A 27527-nucleotide genomic window follows, 5' to 3' on the forward strand; every position below is an offset into this window, starting at 1 on the left:
AATTGACTTTGGTGCTTGTGAGCCTGATAACTTTATAAAAAAGAATTTCCCATTATGTCTAAAATAGAAGATGATGTTTTAATCCTGGTTTTCAAGATTAAATCACGTATACTTTGTTGTTCTCCAGAATAAAACCACTGTTTTTAATTTTAGCACTAATGGGATTTTTTTTTCTGCAAGCAGCAAAGGCAGCACCCAGGAGATTGTTTCTGAATTGGTAAAAGTCTGATTCCCAGGTAGTTTTTCCCCCCAACATGCATTTGTGTAATATATTTATGCAGCTGGGCTCTTTACTCAGACAGTAATGAAAAAAACAACAACCAGATTTCTGGTCTGTCTCACTGTTTTTGCAGCCCCTGCTGCAAAATGTTACCACAAAAAAGTCAATGTGAAAATGAAAAATGTCAAATATATGGTTTTTCTGTTCATTCTCATCTTTTTTTAATGTAAAATTTTCTGTCATCATTGAATTTGGACATTTGAACATCTTCCTGTCATTTTGTAGTATTGTAACCATTACGGAAATATTCTATAGCACTTTTATTTCCCTGAGGGTAGAAAAGTGCTTTTTACAGGATAAAATGTAACTTTTCATCTCAGAATAAAACAAAAAAAGAAAAATGCTTATGGGGCAATTAGACTCATAACTGTGGGAATAAATCCAGAACAACTTCCCACATATGTGATTCTGTAAGTGAAAGGGTGGAAGTTTTTAAAAAGAATTGTAACCTAGCATTGGGTTGAAAATCTTAGTTGTTGAGAGCCTACCATTTTCCAATTTTCTGCAGAGGGAAGTGGTCAAGATGGCTACTGTAATTTCTTGATTGATGCTCCAACTTAATTGCATGCATGCATCAGATATAAAAGGGGCACGTCTTCAATGACATAGTCATTCCAACCCTTTGATCCTACTTCCCTGTGTACCCCTGGTCCTCACTCTGTGCTACAATATAAGACAGTGGTGACGAACCTTTTAGAGACTGAGTGCCCAAACTGCAACCCAAAACCCACTTATTTATTGCAAAGTGCCAGGGCTGCATCAGCATTGTGGTGCCTTCTGGGAGGGTGGGGGTGTGGCCCACTGGGTGGGTGTGGCCAGGGTGGTCACAGCAGACTGGGTGGGTGGCCATCTCGATGATTTAACACCTCTACTCGAGCTTGCTAGCCGGCCATTTTGCCTGCTTTGTGCTGGGTGGGGTTGCTGCTCCGGGCAGTGGCAGTGGCATCCTAAGGGACCTACACGAGCTGCTAGTGGCGGCAGTGCACGTGCCCACAGAGAGGGCTCTGAGTGCCTCCTCTGGCACGCGTGCCATAGGTTCGCCATCACTGAAATAGGAAATATAAATAATGATGATTGTCTGATTTTCTCCAGGCATTTTCAGTATGGCCCTATCAACCCTTGCATAGGTAGGGAGGGTATCACATTAGGAAAGGCTGTTTTGACAATCTAGATCTTCACAGATAGTCCATCATTCGAAACTCTGCAACTCAGATAGCTGTTTGGTCAGTAAACCTGGCACCATATCTCAAGCCTTTGCAATGCCAAGGACTCTTAGAGTTAAGATGGGGTCTTGGGGAAGATTCCATCTTGGCTCAAAGATATAAAAGTATATACTTTTTATATCTGATTATATTATGACCCAGGCATCTCCTAGACCGAGAGTAATATTTCTCAACCTGGGCCCCTTGAAGATGGGTGGACTTCAACTCCCAGAATTCCCCCAGCCAGCAAAGCACATTGCCCTAGAGCAGTCTTTCTTAACCTCAACAACTTTATGTGTGGACATCAACTTCCAAAATACATTAATTGGTTCATGAAATTGTTAGGCAAATTCTGTGTCAGTAAAAGGCCATATTCTGGCTACTCTTGGTAGAATCACAGATTTTTGGTTTTCTTCCACCTAGCTTAGCCAAGGAGAGGATCTTCAGAGGCATTCATTTTTGCTTTTGAGAAACTATAAATTGCAGAAAGAGCTAAAATTATGATTAATCTAAACAAGCCAGCTTCACTAATTACAGATGGACTTTCTTTGAAACTAGCTGTGGTAATTATTACCACTGTTCATTGGTCCGGATGACTCAACTAACCATAGCCAAATAAAAACAGAAATGTAAATTCCCCAATTTCTCTTTTTGGACACACAACTGGAAAAAGTGTAGAAATCCTAATTCTCATTATGTACTGTACTTCACAAACGATCCAACTTTTCAGCTGAAATTGGTGTGACCTATAAATCTGTTAAATAAGGAAAGAAACTGTCCTTTATTTTGGTGCCATTAAGTGAGTCTTAATTCCTGGCGACCACCTGGACAAGTCCTTGCAGTTTTCTTAGCAGGATTTCAGAAGTAGTTTGTCATTGCTTCCTTTCTAGGCTGAGAGAGGGACTGGCCCAAGGTCACTAAGCTGACCTTATGACTAAGGTGAGAGCAGAACTCACCGTCTCCTGAGTTTTAGCCTGATGCCTTAACCACTATACCAAGTTGGCTGTCTTGCTCTAAGGTGGTGAAAACCACCACCATTTTGACCACTGAAATCAGGTTTAAATTCATGCATAAATCCATCTATAATCTTTGATTGATTACGTGCCATCAAGTTGTTGTTGACTTCTACCAATCACATAAATAAATTTTCTCCAGGATGATCTGTCCCTAACCTGGTCTTCCAGTAATACATAGACCTTTAAAAAAAAAACCTTAGTGACTGTGCTAGTCCCTGCAGTAGTCTTGGCAAGATTTCTGGGAAGTGGTTTGCCATTGCCTCCTTCCTGGAGTTGGGGACAGCGGGAGATTTATTTCATTAAAGATTTTTTTAAAAGACCAACCAATTATAAAAATACAATACAAACTAATATAAAGTAGGAGAAAGAAGAGAAAAAGAGAGAAATCAAAGAGAAAGTTAAAAGTGCAAGAAAGGAAAAAAAGGTAAAAGAAAATTAGAAAAGAAAAAAAATGTACAAAGAAGTACGTAGCTTCTGATCTTACAGTTACAAACACAATTATAAATTTATCTTATTTTATGGTCAAAACATAACTCTCTTCTTTCTATAATCATCTTGTCTAATCATAAATCATATTTTTTCTTTTTTATGCAAAAAGTCCACAAGAGGTTACCAGTCAGCAATAAATGTAAATACTGCCTTTTCTCTGATAAAAGAAGTCAGTTTAGCTATCTCAGCCAGTTCCACCATCTTTAGCAACATTTCTCTATTATGAGTAGTAATATTGTGAGTAGTACCCTCTCTTTCCATTTTTGTGCATACAATAATCTTGCTGCAGTTACCATATACAATACAAGATTCCATGGCTTTTTTCCCAACTGTTTATTTAACAATCCCCAAAGAAGAACCTCTGATCTCAATTGTATATTAATTTTTAAAACCTTCTGAATCAGTGAGTATATGTAAATCAAAAATTTCCCAGCTTTTTATACAGTATGTCTACCAAACATGAAAATGTCCCATCTTGTGCTTCACATTTGTAATGTAAATTTATGTATTCTAGACAATTTCTTTGAGGATATATATCAATTATACATCATTCTATAAAAAAATCTTTTTTAGATTATAACCTAGTATAGGTTTCAATAATTTCAACTCCATATTTTCCCATTGATCCTTCTGTATATTTTAACCAAACCTTTAGCCCAGTTTCTCATAGATTCTTTTACTTATTCTATTTCAAGTTTCAGTAAAAGTTTATATAGTTTAGCAACTACCTGTGCCAACTTTGAATACATTTTTTATTACAAACTCAGTCCTACAATGATCAAAAGCATAGAACTCTTTTGTCTAAATCTTTCTAATAACTAAATAAAAGAAGCATTGATAACTATGTCACTCTGCCATCAGTTGTTCTCTTAATTTTATTTTATATTCACCCTGACAAAATCATAGTATCTCATGATAAATTACCCAGTTGTGTTTGCCTATTTTTTCTTGTCGACAAAGTGCTTCTTGTGCTAAAAGCACACCATAGTGTTTTGAGGTACAACTTGGGTTTCTATCTATTCCATATTCTCAATCTGGCATGTCTAACATAATGATTTTTTAAAATCCACATTAATCTTCTTCCTTCCAGTTGGTTGGACTCCTCTTATGGATATATACTGTCAACTTTGCCATTGCTGTATGTTCTCCAAATGTGATCTCCAAAATCCCCAATCTGCAAAATTCCTCTTCCCCAATGTTTTGCCAAATTTGTTCTTGCAGCTTTCAACACAGATCTTAGTAAATTGTGATATTTTCCATTTATGGTTTCTGGAATTATACCTAATTAGACTATTTGTGGTTTCAGTTCAAATTTTATTTTTAGGACCTTTCTAGATATTTGGATGCTTTTCTTCCAATATTTTTGAGACTAATTTTGCCATGTATGATAAAATGTTCCTTCTTTTTTATAGCATTTATAATAATCTTTTTTTAATCCTTTTATCACCCCTAGGGGAGCAAAGCTGTGTGTTGTGAAGACTAAAAGAAAAGAGAGACAAGCAGAGACTCTCACACAAGACTATATTATAACACGTAGGTTCCTTTTGAACCTCTTCAATAAGTGTAGAATGTTTTATCTTAATGTATTAAGACCCTTAATACAAAGGGTCATGAAAGACTTTTTAAAAAGAGCTAAAGTGGCTTATCAGCTGTTTGGAGGAAGAGAGGGAAGTAGGTAGCTTTATTCAACCACATGTACCACCACTATGTGCTAAGCTTTTAAAAAAGACATTGCTCAGTTTGTCCCAAATATAAGATCAGAAAATGTAATCTTCTCCAAAACCTTTAGCTCGGTTTTTAGGGCCAGCTACTAATCCTTTAGGGATACAGTGGCTCAGTGGGTTAGGACGCTGAGCTTGTCGATCAGATGGTCGGCAGTTTGGCGGGTCGAATCCTGAGTGCCGCATAACAGAGTGAGTGCCTGTTACTTGTCCCAGCTTCTGCCAACCTAGCAGTTCGAAAGCACGTAAAAATGCAAGTAGAAAAATTAGGACCACTACGGTGGAAAGGTAACAGCGTTCTGTGAGCCTTTGGCATCTAGTCATGCCGGCCACATGACCACGGAGACAAACGCTGGCTCTTCAGCTTTGAAACAGAGATGAGCACCGGCCCCTAGAGTTGGAAACAACTAGCACGCATGTGCGGGGGAACCTTTACCTTTTACTAATCCTTACTGGAATACTTTACTATGTTTGGAAAACAGTGGAGACCATACATGGGATCCCAGTTTTACATCTCTTTTAAAGGTGCAGTGTTTTCCCTTCTGGATGCTGCCTTAAATATTCTGCCTTAAAGATGCTGCCTTAAATTAAGACACAATACTTAAATCGATTTTTCTCAAAAAGGCTGCCTCAAAGAAGGCATTCCTCTCTTCCTCCTATTTCTGGGGACTTGCTTGCAGCAGTAGCTTATTGCTATGGCATGTGTTGGGCTTATAACCCCCAACTTTTGTTTTTATCTTTTGTTCTTCCAAATTAGAGCATAATTACAATAATGTTGCAAGTTCTTTGAGGAATTTATTGGTTTTACTGCTATCACCAAACCTTTCCCTAATTTGAAAATGTTTTCGTTGTTCTCTCCTATTTGTACACGGGTGAAGTCTGGAACAAAAATCCTCTTTTTTAATATTTGAAGGGAGTGGAGAGGGTTTTGTTTGTTTGTTTTTCTGTTTTTGTTTCGTTGGTGCTCAAGACAGTTTTGACTTTCAGTAGCTACCTGGACAAGCCCTTGGATTTTTCTTGCCATTTTTGAAAGTGGTTTTATACTGTTGCTTTCTTTGTAGAGCTAAGAGGGAGTGACTGGCCCAAAGTTCTCATTTGGCTTTATGGCTAAGATATAAATGCTCTGAGTTTATAATTTGGTGTTAGTAACCATTATGCTACACTGGCTTTCTAACTTTGACTAATATAAATTTTGTGAAGAGGTTTGGACTAGACCAAAGTTTGGATTAGAACAGTGGTCCTCAACCTTTGCAACTTAGTGGCCTGACTGAGTTGGGGTGGGGAGAGAGAAACTGGGCCATATAAACAGCAGGCTGGCGTGCATGCACGCACGCAGCCCTTGTGTGAGCAATGGGCCAGCACCAACACCTGTAACTGCCTACTAGTCTGCCACTTGTGCAAGTTGAGCTGTGCAAAGGCTCCAGCCAGTCACTCACATGGCCCAATTCCGAATAGGCTATAGGTCATGGCCCTGGGGGTTAGGACCCTTGGTCTAGAACAGGGGTGTCAAACTCAATTTCATTGAGGGCCGCATCAGCATTGCGGTTGCCCTCAGGGGGCCGGGTGGCTGTGGCCAGGGTGGGCGTGGCCTACTGGGTGGGCGTGGCTAGAGTGCGTATGGCCTGCTACATCGTTCGCATCAAGGGTGCCTATGGGGGCCTGGGCAGGAGTGGGACAGATCTGAGGGTCTCTGGCAGAAGGAGGGTCTCTGGGCCAGGGCCAAGGCAGTGGGGGCCGTTCCCTCACTGTTTCCAGGATGGCTTCGCGGGCCGCATGAAACCACTTCGCGGGCCGGATCCGGCCCCCGGGCCTTGTGTTTGACATGTCTGGTCTAGAAGATCTCTAAGGTCCCTTTTAAGTCTGTTATTCTATTATTTTTGAGACAGGTTCCCTTAAAATTACAGTTTAGGTTAACTTCTTAAGAATATTTTGTGTACTCTCAGAGCAAGATTATACTTAATAATTTCTACAGTACAAAATAATTCCTTCAAAGTTGGAGGCATTCTACACTAGTCCTATGCCTGGACCTTACGCCTTGCTTAATCCTGGTTAGTCAACTGAATATTCTATGTCTAGAAGACTATGTCTAGTTCAAGAGTTTCACTTCATAAGCAACATGTAGGTGGCAAAACAAAATGATGGACATTGTGTAACATTTAAAGCTCTGCTTTTAAATATGCCGTTTTCTTTTTTATCCACATGAAGCTCATGCACTTCCAATGTTTCGTGAACCACGTCAGCGAAGTACAAGAAAACAGCTGGAAAAGGACAGAATGGATCCTGTGAAATCTCACAAACCAGAACCTCCAGTAGCAGGACCTGGTAATCAGATTTTTGAAATGTGCTGTCAGCAAAATACTGCAAAAGCCATTAGATGCTTATTTCATATAATCATAGAAAGCAAAAGTTGTAAAGTACATGGGAGATTATCTAATTCAGCTCTCTCTCATGCAAAACCCAATTACTAAAGCACCCTGGACACATTTCCCTCCAATCTTTATTTAAACATCTATTGCAAAAGAGAGTCTACCATCTTGTAGGACATTGTACTCTGTTGTGGCATAGTTGTTAATGTTGTGGAATTTTTCCTGAAGATCATCTGTTCTAATTCATGTTCAAATTTAATCCCATTGTTTCTAGTTTAGTTTTCTTGAAAAATTCTGAACAGTCTTGCCCCATCTAGTTCGTTTATTTAATCCAATGTATATGCCACTTTGTGTCCAACTTACAAATAGTAACATTCATAAAATATATTCTATTTCTGTGATAATAATGTTCTTATTATAGTTGCAACATTGGAATTTTCTACATGACAGACTTTCCAATTCTTGAATGCAGCTATTATACTTCTCTTAAAATTAAAATTTTTATTCTCCACATGAAACATGCCCAATTTCTCCACCGATTCCTTATACATTTTTCTGTCCATGTGTTCTGTACCAGCCTACTACCGGCCCTGCAGAAAAGGCAGGGACAACCCCTTTACAAAACGGCAAGAGGCTGGAACTAAGCCTGCCAAATTTATTGGCATAAAACAGAGCAAACAGAAACACGAACCATGAAACAGGAGCTATTCAAACGGTTGCCTTCAGCAAACCAGCCCTCCCACACATTCCCCTTTTAAATAGTTCAAGGCGTGGCTTCTCTCTGCCTCCTTCCGAGGTGCCCCATTGCCTTCCTCTGTTTACTCCTGATTGACTGCCTCCTGCGTCGGGCGTCCTTGAACAGGGCCAGCTGTGGGTCATCTTCATCCACGCTGTCAGGCTCACACAGCTGGGTCTGCGTCATAACCAGATGGGAGGGGCCTGGCTGAGGGCTCTGCGGAGCCTCTGGGCTATCCTCTGGAGGCTCTCCAACACCCCCCTCCTCCTCTGAATCGTCCACCCAACTGCCGAACCCACAGGCTGACCCTGAGTCACAACACCATGTTCCTGAATTAGTTCAACCATGTCCTTCCTAAAATGGGGTGCTAAAACTAGACAATATATTCTAGGTGCAATCTAATCAAAGAAGGGTTGAGAGCGATAATGGGAAATCAAATCAACTTGGCAAGCATAAACTATAAACTATAAAAATTTAAAAATGTTGATGTACTGGAATATTCACCTTTTTATATCTGTATGTATACATAGATATTTGCTTAATGGCTATCCTGTGTGCTCTTACATTTTTCACAACTGTTTATTCTTTCTTCTCATTAGGCCGTGGTGGTCGTGTTGGGACCCATGGGGGTACTCTGTCGTCATACATAGTGAAGAATATTGCACTGGATAAAACTGATGATAGCAATCCCCGAGAGGCTATTTTGCGGCATGCAAAAGAAGCAGAAGAAAGTCCCTACTGGGTTGCTCCAGCATATTCCAAGTAAGTATATTTTATAAAGCAGAGATTGGATGATATGCCTTAAACTCTGGTGAAGTTGAATATAAGAAGAATATCTATTTAAAAATACCAACTTCCATTTTTATTCGATAGTTTGCAGAAAATTGTTAACAGTATCAATAAGTTGTACTAAAATATTTAGTTAATTTCTCCATGGGCAGACATTTATTTTTGTAAATGTGGGAATGTTATACATATCAGAAACCTTTTTTCTCTAGATGTTTTGCAATAATACATTGAACAGTTGTTGATCATCCTTCCCTGAAGCCCACAGTCAGAATTCAGAAGGCTTATTGTTTCAAGAGGGCAGTTCACATTACGGTTTCTTGTTAGCAACATAGATGGGTAAGAATTGGGAGGAGGCAAGTCTAATTTGTTCAGTTACATATCAGATGACAATGTTTAAGTGAGAAATTTTAGTGGAATTACTAGCATTGTAGGTCACATGGACCTGCAATGTGATAGCAAAGAAGTTATTATGAATGAAGGCAAATATATGTGTCCTGGGATAATGTTACAGGATCCAATCTAGGTTGGCCACTGGGACCAGAGGTTTAGTCTTCCGAGCTTTCGGACTTGTACTGGAGCCCATCCTCAGGGAACTTCTCTACCGGAATGTGTGAGAGATTCTGGTGAGAGAGAAATTCTCTGAGGATGAACTCCAGCAGAAGTCCAAAAGCTTGGAAGACTAAACCGCTGATCCTGGTGACCGATCCAGATTGGATTCTGAAGCTATTATGATTATACTACTGTAAAACAGGCTTGAATACTAAAGTTTTATAAACCACATACCATAGGAAAAGCATAAAAAGAGGTTGTGAGCATACTTCAAATTCTGCTGATCAAAAGTCAGTCACCAGTAACTACCTTGAGTGAAGCCCTATTAAAAGAGAAAAGGGAGAAGGCAGGAGTTGGTGAGGATGGAAAAGAAGTTAGAAAAAGGAGAAAGCACAAAATGGAATTAGAGAAGGGTGAGTTAGGATCAGAGCCATCTAATACTCATCTGAATGCCAAAAATTGGATTAAATATATTATACAGCCATTCTTCTTGTGAATTATTTTCCCCTTTAGTGTATACATTAAAAATGAATAAATATAGACAACATAAAATTTATAAGGAATTTACAGTCTTCCTTTTGATAGGCTTGTACGATGTAAGGGTAAGGAATAGGAAAGTTGTCTTTATCTTTCCGTATTAATTTATAAATCAGACACTTTGCTTTGTATGAGCACACCCACTTTCCTGGACCAAGTTTGTTTTTTGCTTTTGTAAAAGAACCTTACCAAGAACCCTACCAACCCTACCAATTAATGGAACATTAATTATTTTAAAAACTTCTGTACTGGAAAACCTCCATACAGAAACTTGTTTTCGTGTCTTGATTACCTATTGGTTTGGGTAATGTATAAACAAGGTACAGATTGTGTAGCTGAAAGCATAGCAGTTGAATAGCAATTTCAGGATTAGGTTCTTATCAGCTTTCAGGTGAAATTCAATGGTGAACTAGATGTGAAGATCTGAAGAAGGGGGATGGTATTTTGACTATTATTGGAAGCCATACAAGGAGTTCTGGCCAGTGGAGTCTCTCTGGATAAAGAAAGATTATGAGATTGTCCATCTGCAATCCAAACAGCTGCTTCTCATGAGAGACTGCAGGAACTGAAATTTTTGTAGTTGATCTATGATTCACATGCCTGGACATCAAGAGATTTCTGCCAGGCTCACGACCGCAATGCAGCCCATAACGGACATGAAGTTTGCAAAAGCCTCATTTTCTTAATCACTATCAATTGTAACTGTAAATTGATTCTATACTTAAAGAGAAATCTTCTGATTGGCATGATAAGAGAAAGCTACTTAATGAGTCAACATTCTTCCTGGATTAAAAGAGGAGGGGATTTTTTTTAAAAGCATTTAAATTTCTAGCAAAAAGCTTACTAAGAATTGGATGCAAGAAAGTTTAAATGGTGAAAGAGAACAGTGATTTTTAAGGATTAATTTTGGCAAAATATTTATAAAACATTGAAAATAAATAAATGGACTGGACTTTCATGGGAATCTTGTTTGATTAATACTAAAGAGTGTAGACAGCAAAGAAGCTAAGAAAAAGAGACAAACTGATGGTGACTGTAACTACAGAGTGCAAATTGAGACTAAAGTATCAACAGAAGATAAAGCAGAAGAAAAAAAGGTGAGGAACTTGCCTTTTACTTTTTACCTCATAATTTCTCTCACTTTTGGATTATAATATTAGAATGGCAACAGTCAGAAAAAGCAACAAAATCAGGAGAAGGGAGGAGAAGATCATTAGAGCAGCTTGCAAAAAAAAAAAGGAATTACACCAGAAGTGTTGCAGAAAATGTTTGAGGAATTGGGTAAGATGTTGGCAGAATGGAAGAAAGAGGAAATTAAAGAAAATGGAAGAATCTGTAGAAGTAATGGAATATGTAAAAATCAAATGACAAAGTGGAAATTTTGGAAAGTAAAACAGAAGGTATAAACAGATATGATTTAAATAATATGGTATTACTAGAACTGGGAGAGAAAGAATTCTACTAGAGATTCAGAGCAATTCCAAAGGATTTTGGTGAGGATATTATATTAGGTTATCAAAGTCTTATCAATTTTTTGGAATAGATGAAGAAGATACAGAGGCAGAAATTGACAAAGTTTATAGAATGAATACAAGATTTGCAAAATTAAGAAATCTTCCAAGGCGGGCCGGATGCATCATGGCAAATCTGTGCCCACCCCATTGCCGGCAATGGAAAAAAGTTGTGATACGTCACAACACATCACTTGACATTGTGAGTTTGACACCCCTGTTCCAAGGAATGTCCTGGTGCACTTTGTCAGGAAGAAGGCAAGAGACCAAGTTCTGCAGCAACATTTTAATACAAGACTGAAGATTGATAATACAGATGCAACTGTGCTTAAAGAAATTCTGATTAGAATACTGTGCAAGAGAAAAGAGTCTTTCTTTCTGATTGATAGACTTAAACAGAAAAAGATTCCATTTCAATACCTCCAGAAATGCAACAAAAAATAACCAAGATGATATTGAGTTATGTGCTACAGGTATTCATTTTTCTAAAATTTTGGCCTGAAATATAAATGGAACAAAAACCCATCAAAAGAGAAAAAAAAACATTATTTGAAAAATTAAAACAAGATATAATTTACTTACAAGCCACACATATTAGAAAAGAATGTATAAAATATTGGACTTAAACATTTTTGATTGAAGAACTTATTTCAGCAGGAACAAAAAAGAAAAGAAAAGGAATTGTTTTGCACATAAAACCTCAACTACAACCAGATCATATATCCACTGATGAGTATAGCAGCTATGTTAGGGTGGAAATTAATTTACTTGGGATTAAGACTTTGATATTGGGAATTTATGCCCCAAATGAAGCTAAAGCAATGTTCCATATAAAACTTATGGACATATTAATGGGCTTTTCTTAGGAAAATTGGTACTAATGGGAGATCGGAATGGAATGATATCCCCACATTAGACAGAAAAATATTAAAGTTACACAAAGTAATTACCTTTTTTTGTTGTTGTTTTAGACAATTTAGAGCTTGTTGATACATGGGGCATAAAAATGGCAGTTCAAGACAGTATACTTAATACTCAGAAAGACATAGATCAGTGGTTCTCAACCTTTTCTTCACCACCCTTTAAATACCCTTGGTGGCCATGTACCATGGTCACAGTTCACCAAGACTTAACTCAAGGTTTAAATTATAACATTTCTTCAAGCCTTCGCAGACCCCCTTTGATGACATCATGCCCCCCCCCGGGTCTGCAGACCACAGGTTGAGAACCATTCATATAGACATAGACATGATTTGAATTTTGAAGAACCTGATTACTGAAGTTCATAAAGTAACAGATACTACCAAAGATTTTTTCAGACCATAATTTGAAATATACCTAAAAAGTAATTGATTTCATTGTCTTTAATAAATGTAATACAGCTATATTAACACTGCTTGGAGTTTCTTGACTACTAATTTATAAGCTATACGTAAAGTATTGAGTAAAATGGAAAATGTTTCTGGAATAAAGAGCATATGTATTTTGTATCTCGTGAAATGTAAACTTTGTGTTATATGCAGTGACATCTTGATCGGGCTTTCAGTGTCTTCTGTTTTTCAGATGAATTCAGTTTATATTCATATGAAAATAGTTATTAGGATAGTGTGCAAATATTCATCTAAAGGATATTTTTCTACTTGCATAAGCCTTTTTCTGTCATTTGCAAAATACAAGATCCCAGCAATATATTAATAAATGTTGTGAGGTGTATATACATGTCTTTGATGTATGTTTTCATATGTTCCTTTATTTATAATTCAGGTAAAAATCAGATTTTGGTAGATGAGAGCAGAAATTTCTTAATCCATCAGTAAAGAAGTGATGGAATATTTATTTGGGAGGAGTTTTCCCCCCCTCGTTTTAAGAGCAAACCTGAACACTTCTGCAGAGCTCTTGTTTAATCGTTATTGTTCTTTCATGCTTTTTTAGAACCCAGCCGAAAACAGTTTTTGCAGAAGTAGAATCTGATGAAGATGAAACAGATGACAAGCCAGAGTGGAAAAAACGTAAAATTTGAAGAATTTAAATTGGAGGTGCTTCACAAGGGATTTGAGACAGAGATGAATTCTTTTTCCTTATGCAAAAGAAGTCAAATTACTGCAAGCAAAATTGCTTTAATGCACAGGAATATTTCACCCCTTTGAAAGACTATAATTGCCATAAAGTGAAATAGAATTGTTTAGCATAAAGTCTGTATTTTATTAAATAATATAAAGTCATAAATAAAAAAGAATTATTTCTTCAAAGGCCTTTGTTTATGTATGTGTATATTTATAAGCCAAGGGACGCGGTGGCTCAGTGGGTTAGGATGCTGAGCTTGTTGATCAGAAGGTCAGCAGTTTGGCAGGTCGAATCCCGAGTGCCGCGTAACAGAGTGAGCACCTGTTACTCGTCCCAGCTTCTGCCAACCTAGCAGTTCGAAAGCACGTAAAAAATGCAAGTAGAAAAATAGGGACCGCTACGGTGGGAAGGTAACAGCGTTCCGTGCGCCATTGGCGTCTAGTCATGCTGGCCACATGACCACGGAGACGTCCTCGGACAAACGCTGGCTCTTCGGCTTTGAAACAGAGATGAGCACCGGCCCCTAGAGTCAGGAACGACTAGCACGCATGTGCGGGGGAACCTTTACCTTTACCTTATATTTAGAAGAGTAGATCATACTAACTTTAAAAAAGCTCAATCCTCTTTTTTTTCCTCGTTATGTTATCTTTTCATTTGTTGATATATCACCTAAAATAATGAGGAACTAGGCTATTATATGATCTTGAATAATTCTGTTCCATATTTGAATTCCATAATTTTTATGTTCATTTTTTGAAAACCACAATGTATGTCAATAATATGAATTGTAAATGGTACACAGAATCTTATAGAGCGGTAGGCAAAGCATTTATAATTGGAAACATTTCAAATGAAAAAATGATTGTTTTGATATGCTGGAAATGCCCTGATGCAATTGTAAACAATCTAGAATGTTCCAAGTTCAAAAAAGCCACATTTGGATCTTAAACCATAGATGTTTCAAATGCAGAACATATCTGGAATGATGTCAAAATGTTCCTGGTAAAATTGGAATGGTCATTTTCAGCTCAAAAGGTTTTGCACAGTACTAGTCTTCTACTGGCAACTAAGTTTATTTCCACCTGTTGATTAAACAACAGATAGATATATATCATACAGATGTCATTTAATAGATACATAACTCCTTTTTTCTAATGGTATGCAATAGGTTCCCTTTTTTAGGCCAAAAGATTGTTAAACTTGCTTGAAGAATGAATCTTGCTATTGATGCATTTTTGCCTGTGAATTTCATGATTCCTGATTTTTATACATTTGCTGATAATTTTAACTTCTGGAATATAATATAAAAATATTAATTTTAAAACCGGTCATTGTTTCACAGAACAATAAATTGCAAGAGGCTGGTGAAGAACAGAGGGAAGAAAAAAACATGGTCTTTAGAGTCTGTCTTATCTTTTTCTTCTGAAAGTACATGTTCTTTGCTCTTGCTTCTAAATCAAAAACTGTACTGGGGCTTCTTCACTACTCTATAGCCAAAGTATTCTGTGTACCCCCTTAAATATCACCCTGCAAAGGACCTCCTTCACAACTATCAAGGTACATAACTCTGGGAGCTGCAATCTTGGGAGTTTAACCCTAGCCTATCACATTTGCTAGCCAGCATCAATCCCTCTTTTGATTCCTGGTTTGCTCCCAGATGTTACATACTGCCTTGTATACAACCTAGCCTCCACTGGGATTGCTAGAGTGACTTCAATATTTTCTTCAGGACAGCAATCACAACTGAGAGAACATCTGTATTGAGCTGCTTTATTCATAAAGTAGAAAGTGTAGTAACTACCATATTGCCCTCATTCAGGTTTTATAAAATATGAGTTAGTCTTTTCTGTGGCACTGCTTTTATCCCTGCTTTTATCTAAAACTATTCTATTTTTTATATTTACTCTTGACTAAAGAGTAAAATATAAATCTAATGTTTTACAATATGCATTTTGAAGAATGTAAACATTATATGATAGAAAGGTAAAGAGTAATTTTATTTAATTTAATGATGTTACCTAATTGGATAATGAAACATTTGCAAGCAAAGAATCAAATCCAGAGCACCAAGAACTCCATGTTTCATCCCTGAGTATTTTCTTCTGTCAAGATGAGAATAATAAGATGGAAAATTAAATGGCCATAGACATTTTGGATAGAATGGAGAAAACTAGTAGGATAATGTAGAACACCATGTCCCCATTTACATGGCATTGTCATCATACATCTGCTTCCCAAATCATTACAACTACATAAAAATATAATTAGCAGGTGAAAAAATGAAAACTGCATATGTCATTATGAATAGGAAGAGAAGGAAATGAGCAAAATGATGTATCCATTACAAATATTGGATAATGCAGCTGCAGAAAAAATCATTTAACACCCACCCACATTTTTTCCTTAAGAATGCAGTTTGTACTTCAGTGCACTTTTAAATAGACATTTTCCAAAATAAAGCTTGGTTTATCTTGCACAAATTTTACTATTTTACCTACAGTAAGGGAAAATGGCTACCTTAATTAAAATAGAAATACAGCCTATGATTCCAGTGTCTGCTGGTTATTAATGTTTTATTGAAAGAGTATATTCTTTTTCATTCTTCCGCAACTCAGAATCTGCAAATACTGTATTGTAGCGTAATAGCCCTGTCTGTTGTTTCAGTCCTGTATGGCAACAATAATCACCATAAACAATATGGGATAAATTAATTAAAACATGCATTTCCTTCCTATTGGTTGGATAGCATACAGTATGAAATATGAATAGGATAATGAAATATCTTAAAGAAAACTTGAAGCAAAACACTATAGGGAAATTATTTTCTTTCCAATTCTTTCCTCCTCAAATGCCACTCTTCACAAGTTTCCTCGGGGTGTCATAATTCAGTGGCATCTTCAGGGTAAATTGAAAATAATAATACAGTCAACATGGTGGCTATGGCAGCATGCTAAAAGCCCTGCCCTTTTTGTGTATTTACATCATGGACATTAAAAAAGGGTGGCACTTGGCTTGTGCTGTCTACCATTTTGATTTTTTGACCCCACAATGCAGACGACATTGCTAATATCCTTGTAAAACTAGTTTAAATCAAAACTAGTTTCCTGCAAAGCCTATAGTTCATCCTGTCTACTCAAAGTAAACCTTGTTGGTTTTTCAGCTAAGCTGTAGCTAAGCCCAGAGTTGCTCTGTGAGCAAGAAGGCTGGCTTCTCAATTTGATATAAATAAATAATCTTAAAAGCACATGTATCTTCCACTCTTTTTTTCCCTTCTGAACTGTAAGCTATTTGGGGATAGAGGATTCTCTGTTCATACATGTTTGTAATTCTAAGCACTATGAATGCTATGGGTGTATGCAGCATAAATAAATTATTACCCTGAGTGAAGTGGAAAGTCCTGTGGAAAGTTAGCAGTTGTAGTCCTTTGAACATAGTAGAATGGGTTTTCTACTGCCCAGGCTTGAAGTACCTTAAGTAACCTAAAAAGAATTTAGTTTCCCATCATATTTCACAAATGAGCAAGACCATCAATTTCTCCCCAGTGTGCAATTTTGACTGACTTCCCCCTTGTTCTTAGTTACATATATAGTTTTTGACAAAATAGGATCCAGAAGGCATTATTTGCATCCCCATCCATGCTTCATGAGTACTTTCGTTTCTATGTTAATGGTTTCTCATGATACTGATACTACATGTGTTATTTATTGTAGAACTTCCCATGCCTGTTTTAATTTTCTTTTTACTGTAGGAAATGAGTTCTTTGAAGCATTAGCTCTCAATGTGTAAACAACCTATTGGATGTTTCAAACAAAATAATACACAGACATTTCAAAGGACAACTGGCCTGCCATTCACAGCAAAAATAGCATAAGTGTTATGGGAAAGTAGACTTTAACCCATAAGATTCAGGACAGCGTTATGGATCAGCTGCCCTTGAGCTATGGGCTTTGATGCTGTTTGGATTTCAAGTAAAGTTAATTGGAACATGACATCATGCAGTCAAAGATTTATAGGAGGACGACACTGGATTGTGAGCTGTTTCACAAGTGCACTGTGTTATAGTTTGATGTAAAAATCTAGGCTTTTATCCAACAGAGAGGAATAGAAACAAAGATGGCTTACTGGTCACAGATGGACATCCACAGAATCCAATTCATTATCATCAGTTTTGATATCTTAAGTTGTCATTTCTTGAAGTACTATATTAAGTGCAGTGTAATCTACCTGGCTCTGAGCTTGTTAGTTTCATATGAATCATAAAAGAATATATAGGGAGTTCTTATTTTCTGCTTCCAGATGCATTTCACAGTATCAACCTAGTGCTGGTACCTGCTGATTTTTTTTTCTGGTTACTGTTTTGTTCAAAAACACCTATCACTAAGTATGTGTCAGAGCCATTTTGTGATACTTAGATCCCATAACCTACAACACTAAACTTGGTGTTGGCAAGTTCCTGCCATCTTCAATCTAGTATGAATTTGGAAATATGGACCTTCCTAGCTTAAGTTCAGTTTCCTCACCTTTAGAATGAAAAGCATAGATTATCCTGAAGATAATTTCACTAGCAATTAGAAGAATATTACAATTACAATGTTCTAATATTACAATTAGAAGACAATTGCAGGTAGTTCTCAACGTACAACCATAATTGGGACCACAATTTCCATTGCAAAGAAAGTCAATTATAAGGTGAATTGTGCCTGATTTCACAACCTTTTTTGCCCTGGTTGTTAAGTGAAAAATGTGGTTGTTAAGCAAATTTGGCTCTCCCCCCCCCAATTTACTTTTCTTGTCAGAAGCTGGCTGGAAAGGTAGCAGATGGCGCTGCAAGTATTAAAAATGCATGCTTTGTTGCCAAGTGCCCAAATTTTGATCATGTGAGTATAGAATGTTGCAATGGTCACTACTACTATTCAAATATCTTTTTGCACAAGTTTTGTTAGTAAGGCAGGTATCCTTCCTCCTATACCTGTACATTTTTTTCTTACCTAAACCTGTATTTTAAATTTTATTTTGTCATACTCAGCTCACATCTCTAATATTAACTTTTCAATTTTATTTCTCTCCTCTAGCTGTCTTACTTGATGGCCAGCCAGCTCTAAAGTTATTTTAATACCATAGAATGCAACTTGTCTGGCCTTGAAAATATAAACCCATTCAAAATAAATGGGTATTCCCTGGTCACATTTCTATGGGTCTGAATCTCAGGACTTCATCCTGCTCTTCACAATCACTTGATAAAACATACACACCTTGCTGGAGAAAACCAAAAGGAGATGAATAGTTGTGCCTTTTATTTGTTGCCTCTTGTTTGACATCTTGCATTTGGCAAATGGATCCTTTTCTCTTCCTTTATTTTTTTTAAAAAATCTAAGGATGCCCTTTTGATTCTTAGTATTATTCACTAACCTTAATTCATTCTGAAGTTTAGCTTTTCTGACACTATTTCAGCACTACATACTTACAACCACAATTCAGCCCAAAATTTAGGTTGCTGAGACGTTTGTTGAGTTTTGCCCTATTTTATGACCTTTCTTGCCACAGTTGTTAAGTGAATCGTTGCAGCTGTTAGTAACACTGTTGTTAAGTGAAGTTAAGAAAGTTAAGCTTTCCCATTGACTTTGCTTGTCAGAAGTTCGCAAGAGGGGATCACATGACCCCAGGACACTGCAACCGTCATAAAGATGAGTCAGTTGCAGGCATCTGAATTTTGATCATATGACTGTGGGGATACTGCAACTGTTGTAAGTGTGAAAAATGGTCATAATTCACTTATTTCAGTGTCATTGTAACTTATACTAAACGAACTGTTGTAAGTCAAGAATCACCTGTATTAGACTAATACCTCTTCCTTCATTATCTATCTGTCTATTGGTTTTCTTTCTTCTTTCTTTCTTTCTTTCTTTCTTTCTTTCTTTCTTTCTTTCTTTCTTTCTTTCTTTCTTTCTTTCTTCCTTCCTTCCTTCCTTCCTTCCTTCCTTCCTTCCTTCCTTCCTTCCTTCCTTCCTAGGGTGGCACAAGAACTTATAGTCTCCTGGCTTCTAACCTGGTACCTTAATCAACTTTTGCACCTTTTGTTGTTGTTGTTGTTGTTTTGTTTTCAGATTGTGACTTTTTCTTCAGCTATAATTTTTTTCCTGATGTTTCCTTCCCAAACTCCAAATTTGGCAATATTTCTATTTCCCTTTTAGCATGTCCTTCTTTTAGGAGTTTCCATCCTCTTAGTCCTTCTTTTCTGGCTGTAGAATCCTACTTATCATTGGTCTAAATTAATTAAAGTCCACAGATTTGACTTCACTCAATTTTAGTGTGTTTTTTTTAAAAAAAATCAAGAATATCAGTATTACATGGCTACTTTCCTCCGATGTCACTGCTATTCCTATTTCCTCAGGTACGTCTTCCCTATTGGTTAGTATCAGGTTAAGGATAAGTGATCCTCTTGTGCCTTCCTCCATCCTCTGAAGAAGAAAGTTGTCAGCAAGACAAGTCAGGAATTTCCTGTAAAGTCCATGCTTGGCAGAGTTTATCTCCTAACAGATGTTGGGGTAATTAAAGTCCCACATCACTACTACTTCATGACTCTTTGAAAGAATTGCAGTTTACTTTTGGAAAGCAATAATACATCTTCTCCTTAGTTGGGCTGGCAATGGTAGCCCTCCAACAAGATAGCTGTCATTTTTTTTGCTTCTGTTTTTTTTTAACCTAGATGCTCACTACAGTATCACCAGATCTGTTCGCTTGGATTTCTATTTTTAACTTACGGTACAAATCCTCCTCCCTCTTTATACCTTCTGCTTCTCCTGAATAAATTATATCCTTCAATTCCATTTGGAGGAGTCATTCCACCAGATCTCCATTATACCTATTAAATCACATTTGCTTTCCTGTACTAAGAGTTTAATCCTGTCGTGTTTATTTCCCATACTCGGGAGCATTAGCCTGTAGACAGTGAAGGCCATGAACTTTACAAGCCTTTTTTTCCCCCACTGAGTGATTTAATAGGCCCCACGACACAAAGAAACACTCCCACTACTTTCTATAGTGCACAAGCATCTGAGATTTTTCCTTAAGGTTTGTGTCTCCAACCCTCACAAGATTCATTATAAAGCCTTTCTGGTTAAACTTGCCATTCTTCAGCCAAAATATTTTTACCAGTCATTGCTAGGTTCAACCCATCTTGTGCCAGAAGTCTATCATTCCGATCGCTCAGCAACTAAAATCCTCTACCAAGACCAAATGACTGGGAAGGTTGCATATGACAATTCCATATCCCCAGGGCATTGCAATTTTAATCATGTCACCATGGGGATAATGCAACGGTCATAGATGTCAGAACTGCTAGTAAGTTACTTTATTCAATATTGTAAATTCAAATGGTTGCTAAACAAATGAGTCAAGTAACCCTTGTAAGTCAAGTAACCCTATACATTAGGGTACAAGACTTTCACTTTCACTTCCCATTTCCCACTTCCTTCTCCCTCTCCCTCTCCCTTTTCCTTTTCCTTTGTCTTTCTCCTTCTTTTTCTCTTTATAACAGCATTCTGATGGATCAACAAGGAGATGGGTCTCTTCACTGAAAAAAGAAAAGTTTACAGCTGGTTGTTTTTTTTAACAAATTTTTCAATCTATCAATCTGGAAACAAGTTCTTAGTGTATGGATAGATCAGTGTTTTTTTTGTAAAAGAAAAAGGTGCCGGAACTCACACACGTCGTACAACCCGCCTTGCCTATCCTACAAGGTTCCATCCAAAAAAGGTGCCGGAACTCCGTTCTGAGCGTTCTATGAGAAAAAAAGCCCTGGGATAGATACAACAGTTGGTAAGAATCTGACTGTACTCTTCCTTATCTAAATATTTTTATATGTTAAAAACATATCAAAAGTTCTGTGATGGAAAGAGGAAGAGGTTGGCAATAGAAAATGTCAATATTCATCTTGGGTCATTCAGTAATGCCTGTGGTGTCCAACTCAAAAGCAAACACAAAAATGTGTCCTAAGAGCACCAGATATGATTATCAAACATGGTTTTATAAAAATCAGGATAGTGCAGGAAGAAAAAGAAAGGGAAAAAGCTGATTTGATATTCAACAGTCTTTGATAACCTGATCATCTAAATGTAAATAAAGTAACATTCAAATTAATAAACTGGAAACATAGGGCTTGTAATACAGCATTCTAGTATACAGTGATCACTCAGAACCTAAAATTAGTATATTATATAAAGGCCTCGCATTGTCCATTTGAATAGTTGCAGTCTTGGATTACTGATGTCACTCATCTCTTGTGAGTCTTTCATTATTGTAGAGTTTAGTCAGAGATCAAGACAGATTGAAGAGTCATCAACTCATAACCAAATAAAGCATCAGGAATGAGCTGAGCTCCAAATATTCTCCTTCATTGGTACCACATATGGGCATCAAATGCTTCAGATAGCACGCAAATGGGGGAAAAAATGCCTGAAGGCACACTTCCACCAAAGAGCAACTTTTCTTCCTGCATGAATGCCTATGAGAGCATGCCCTACCCATCAGTGTCAGGTACAAACCTCCAATCAACTGCACCACTGGATGGAAAATAGCCCAAGACACTGGGCAAAAAATGATATAGCTCATGATTACAGACACACACCTCAGATTAAACAAATATCTGCACACCATAGCAAACCTTAAAGAACATTAGGAACAGTCCATCACACCAGAGCACATGGAGAGACTGGCCACTACCATCATGAATACATCCCAGAGACATGCTGGGAAAAGAAAAACCAAACTCCAAAGCAAACTCCAAAACTCAATTCCATAACGAATGGGTGGTCAACGTGTCCAGCAGCCCACTATCTATACACTATCTTGTAGAACACAAGATTCTACAAAAGGACTCAATTATAATACAGATGATGCCAATCACTTAGAATTTTTTGCAGCCCTAGAAAGGGCATTTAAAACCACCAAACTCTCCACAGAGCTGCAAGAAAACATTAGACAAAACATCCATTCCACAGATCAGAAAACAACAGGAATAGAATCAACTTACAACAGAAGACAGAGCAGCCCTCAGAAACCTAAAAAAGGACCAGACCATCATCAACCTATCTGCAGACAGAGGCCAAACCACAGTGATTATAGACAGAGCACAATACCAACAAAAATCAAAAGAAATACTGGAGGACAAAGAAACCTACATCCTTGTGAACGTCAATTGAATACAAAAACTAGACAACCAGATCAAGAGAACCCTCAGTGACCTCACTAAGAAAGGCCAAATTAGCAAAGAACAACAGTGGTGGATGAGAAGCAGGAGACCTATCCTCTCATGCTTCTACGGATGGCCCCAAATACACAAACCTGCATATCCCTCCATCCAAACATAACTCTACCAGGGACCCCTACATACAACATTGCAAAAGAACTAACAAAAAAGTTTGGGCATCTCACAAGAGGAAGCCAACACTCCATTAACTCTCTACTACAGTGTCTTCAAACAATCAGGGATGTGACTGAATGAGGATGAAATCATGGTCTCATTTTATGTCGCAGCCCTGTTCACATCTATAGATCCAGAATTAGTCAAAAAAATCCATGTTTAAATTGCTTCACAGTATACTTGACTTAACTGAATACACAAAAATCAAAACACCCAGGATTATAGATCTTATAAACCTCTGCTTAAGTACATACTTCCAATTTGATGGCCAAATTTACCAACAAATTAAAGGGATACCTATGGGATAACCGCTTTCAGGATTTATAGTGTAGGTCATCATGTAACATCTAGAAGCCATATCACTTCCACAAATACAACAGAAAACATGGATAAGATATGTAGATGACACCTTCACCATAATAAAAAAGATCAATTAGAGAACACCCATAGAAGCATCAACAACATTTTTAAAGGAATGCAGTTTACTAGAGAAGAAGAAAACAACAACTCGCTACCCTTCCTGGACCTCCTGATCAGCACAGACCACAATGGCAAACTAGAAATGCAAGTCTACAGAAAAACCACCCATACTAACCAGGTGCTCCACTACAAAACCCAACCTCTCACAAGAATAGCTGTGTAAGGACTTTATTTAAATGAGCCCAAACACACTGCAGCAACCCAGAACATAAAAAAAAAGAAATGGAGCATCTATACAACACATTGCAACAAAATGGATACCCATGCAACTTCATCAAAATGACCTTGACCACTCAACCCAATACAACCCAACACAAACCCTAAAAAGAATTACACTGACATACACCAAGAATATCTCAGAAACCACAAATAGACTGCTACAACCACATGGAATCAGCATAGCACATAAGCCAACTAAAGCCCTTCAAAACATCCTAAGTAAACCAAAAAACCCAGCAACCCCAGAAGAAAAAACAGGAGTCATCTACAACATACAGTGTAAGAACTGCCACAATCACTGTGCAGGACAAACAGGTAGAAGACTGGCAGAATGCATCCATGAACACCAACTGGTAGTCAAAAGGCATGATGAAAATTCTTTAATTTCACAATATATAGACAGATTTAACCATAGTTTCAATTGGAAAAATGTGACAATCCTAGACCAGGCCAAATCCAAAAATGCCAGTGAATTTCTAGAAGCCTGGCACTCTGATAATTTAGCCATCAATAGACATATAGAAGGGACTCGGTGGCTCAGTGGGTTAGGACGCTGAGCTTCTCAATCAGAAGGTCGGCAGTTTGGCGGGTCGAATCCCGAGTGCAGTGTAACAGAGTGAGCGCCTGTTACTCATCCCAGCTTCTGCCAACCTAGCAGTTTGAAAGCATGTAAAAATGCAAGTAGAAAAATAGGGACCACTACAGTGGGAAGGTAACAGCGTTCTATGCCCCTGTGGCATCTAGTCATGCCGGCCACATGACCATGAAGACGTCCTCGGACAAACGCTGGCTCTTCTGCTTTGAAACGGAGATGAGCACCGGCCCCTAGAGTTGGAAACGACTAGCACGCATGTGCGGGGGAACCTTTACTGTTACCTTTAGACACATAGACATTAACAACATCTCAGTAGACTATGCAAAAGAAACATAGTCCCAAAGAGAAAAAGACCCCAGCACCTCTCTACCAGTAATCAGCACTCAGATCACCATAGATTAACTTCAGAGTCAACTTCAGACCAACAATCAAGTAAACAATACCCCAATGAAGAAACTGCAAAAGAGCCATTAGTAAACAGCCTAACCAAAGAATCCCTAAGACTGCTTACACCCACGCAGACAGGCAAGACACCAGAATATAAACCGACAGCAAATAGCACTGATGATGTTACCTAGTTAGCATAATGAAACCTCTGCAAGAAAACAAGCAAGCTAAGAGAGCACGAAGGACCCTCATCAGGAATGAAAAAGAAGGCTATAACTGACCAGGAGGGAAGAAATGAATAACAATGCCATCTTGGTAAAACAAAGTATACCCTTTTTTTCAAATATGAATTTATAGATCTACATAGACTATATATACACTCACTTGCTGTGAGTATATATGAAAACTTTTTCCTACTTTTGTGCAATAACATCTAATAATGTGTGTTGATATAATCCGTATGTCTCATAACAGCCAAGCCCAATATAAGCAAACCCTTTCCAGCAAAATCCTGCGCACACATAGGAAGAAGAAATGAAATTCATGCATCAGACTGCACTCCTACTGCACACTTTCTCTCTTGTTTTTACAGCCAGCTCAACTTCTCTTCCTTTTCTTTTGTTTCCTAGCTGGGTCAATTTGAAATTGTTCATGTTGACCAATTTCAAGTGCATGATCATTTTTTTGCAACACTTCAGCCACTTGTCAAGGATTGGTTGAAGGACTGCAAGACAATCTGCTGTTCTCCAGATATGTTTGATGACAGTTTCTAGAATGCCAGTAAGCGGGATTGTCCAGGCGGTGGTAGGGACGCCCAAAAAAGGGGGAGGTATAACACATGTAAGAAAGGGGCAGGGCTTTGATGATACAGTGGCAGCTGCCATCTTGACTTTTTTGACTCGCTCTGCAGATACCCTGCTAGGTAACTTTGACTGTTGAGCCAACTTGGAATTAAATTTAATAAATAAATCTAACTCCTCCTACGCCTGTGAATGGCAGCAGGTTGAAGAAGAATGTCCTAGACCAGGGGTGTCAAACTCAATTTCATTGAGGGCCGCATCAGCATTGTGGTTGCCCTCAAGGGGCCGGGTGGGTATGGCCAGGGTGGGCGTGGCCTACTGGGTGGGTGTGGCTAGAGTGTGTATGGCCTACTGGGTGGGCGTGGCCAGCTCTACATCGTTGGCATCAAGGGTGCCTATGGGGGCCTGGGCAGGAGTGGGACAGATCTGGGGGTCTCTGGTAGAAGGAGGGTCTCTGGGCCAGGGCCAAGGCAGTGGGGGCCATTCCCTCACTGTTTCCAGGATGGCTTCGTGGGCCACATGAAACCACTTTGCGGGCCAAATCCGGCCCCCGGGCCTTGTGTTTGACATGTCTGTCCTAGACCTAGGATGAATCAGTGGATTTTACCTTTAAATTGCAGCTTAGACAACAGTGTGATAAAAGAAATCCAAAAAAAGAGGGATGAGGTCAGAGAAAGCATCTCAGACGGGACCCTCTTTGGCTCTCTGAAAAGTGGAAGCAAGGGACAAGAGAGGTGCCTTCACACTTGCAAGATTCTGTTACTGTAACCTTACAATAAAGGTAATATTGGTATAGATGTTGGTTTCCTGTCTGGACTATCTCAAAGGGCTGACATCGAATAGAAAAAGTTCTAACTTTTTAAAAGTTTCTGAATCAAGCTTCTCTCTTCTTGTTTCATTTTGGTTCTTCTTGTTTTTCCTTCTGAAATGTTTCCAGAGTACAATTGTGTGTCGTACCAGTATTCATGCAGGCATATACTACTTAAGACATTGATTGTAGAACAGCAGTAGGTATATAGATGAACGTTCAAAAGAGAAATTATACACAATGTTTTTCTGGGAGCAGTGTTCATTTTCAAACTTCCTGGAAAGAACCAACATTAGTGCCTACCAGTATTAATTTTTAGAATTCTTCTCTCCTTTAACATGCTATTCCACTCATAAATATTTCAAAACATTTTCAGCTTACATGTGTCTTTCTTTTACATTAGATGGCCAACTTCTAGAAAGTGTGCGACACTTGGCCTGTTCATTGCTGGTTAAAAAACATGTTTCAAGAAAGAGTTTTTAGAAAAGCATCTATAGCATAAACTTATGGTGAGTGCAGAAAGAGGAACAAAATCACAGGTACCATGTAAGGAATGGGGGAATTGAAAATAAATTAAACCCGTTCCCCATTTCCTGTGGAATGACATTTGACCATTTTAAAAGACCTGGCAATAACACATATGACTGAGTGATCACAAGAGAATGCCTTTGCTATAAAACAACACATTAGTGGTGTGTTAGGTATGCCACAACTGTACTTGCGGTTTATGCTATTGCAGGCAGCAAATGAACTTAGACTGAGCCCCAGGGATATCCCAGTGGAACTATTTATACTTTTAAGACAGGTGTTACTGTACATTATATAAAGGTTTGATGTGCAGTTTTAAACTACATGCTGGAGTTGGGCATTTGTAGAAGAGATAGAAATGCAAATGAGAACTGATTATTTGGATCCTTTAAAAAAAATTAAACCAGAAGATACTTTTAAATAGCAATAGTGCTTAGATTTATATACCACTTCATAATGCTTTACAGCCCTCTCTAAATGGTTTACAGAGTCAGCATATTGCCCCCAACAATCTGGGTCCTGATTTTACTGGCCTCAGAAGGATGGAAGGCTGAGTCAACCTTGAGCCGGTCAGGATCGAACTCCTGGGAGTGGGCAGAGTTAGCCTGCAGTACTGCATTCTAACCACTGCACCACCACAGCTCTTCTTAAAAAATGAAATATTTGAATAATGTTTGCCTTATTTTTGCATCCACCTGTCTCTCCTTAAAAATATTCAGCAGGAAGTGCTGGACATTCCCCTGGATGGTATGGAATAGAAATCAGAAGCCTGTTGTGGAAAAAGAAATCATTCAAGACTCTAAGAATGTTATGTTCAGGATGTCTATGGAGATTCTCAGACATCCAGGTCATGGTTGTTCCAAAGCTGCTTTTTCAAGAGACAACTGGACTTTCTTTGTTTTTCCTTCTTTTTCCAATAAGAAGCTTCCTTCCTTTTGGTTGTCACTTCACATGACCCTGGGACACTGTGACCGTCATAAATATGAATCAGTTGCCAAGCATCTGAATGTAAATCACCCTGGGGATGCT

General features: G+C 38.0%; 1 protein-coding gene across 1 annotated transcript in view; it reads left to right on the forward strand.

The window, feature by feature from the left end:
- WDR70 (WD repeat domain 70) overlaps nt 1-13492 on the forward strand; it is a 132848-nt gene extending 119356 nt beyond the window's left edge. Inside the window, exons 15-18 of the mRNA XM_081318703.1 lie at nt 4441-4520; nt 6914-7030; nt 8410-8572; nt 13129-13492. Coding sequence (XP_081174829.1) covers nt 4441-4520; nt 6914-7030; nt 8410-8572; nt 13129-13216 — 448 coding nt within the window. The 3' untranslated portion in view covers nt 13217-13492. The remainder of the gene's footprint in view (nt 1-4440; nt 4521-6913; nt 7031-8409; nt 8573-13128) is intronic.
- The last annotated feature ends 14035 nt before the right edge of the window (nt 13493-27527 follow it).

Source organism: Vipera berus (assembly GCF_964194415.1).
Source record: "Vipera berus genome assembly, chromosome: 2".
Lineage (NCBI taxonomy): Eukaryota > Metazoa > Chordata > Lepidosauria > Squamata > Viperidae > Vipera > Vipera berus.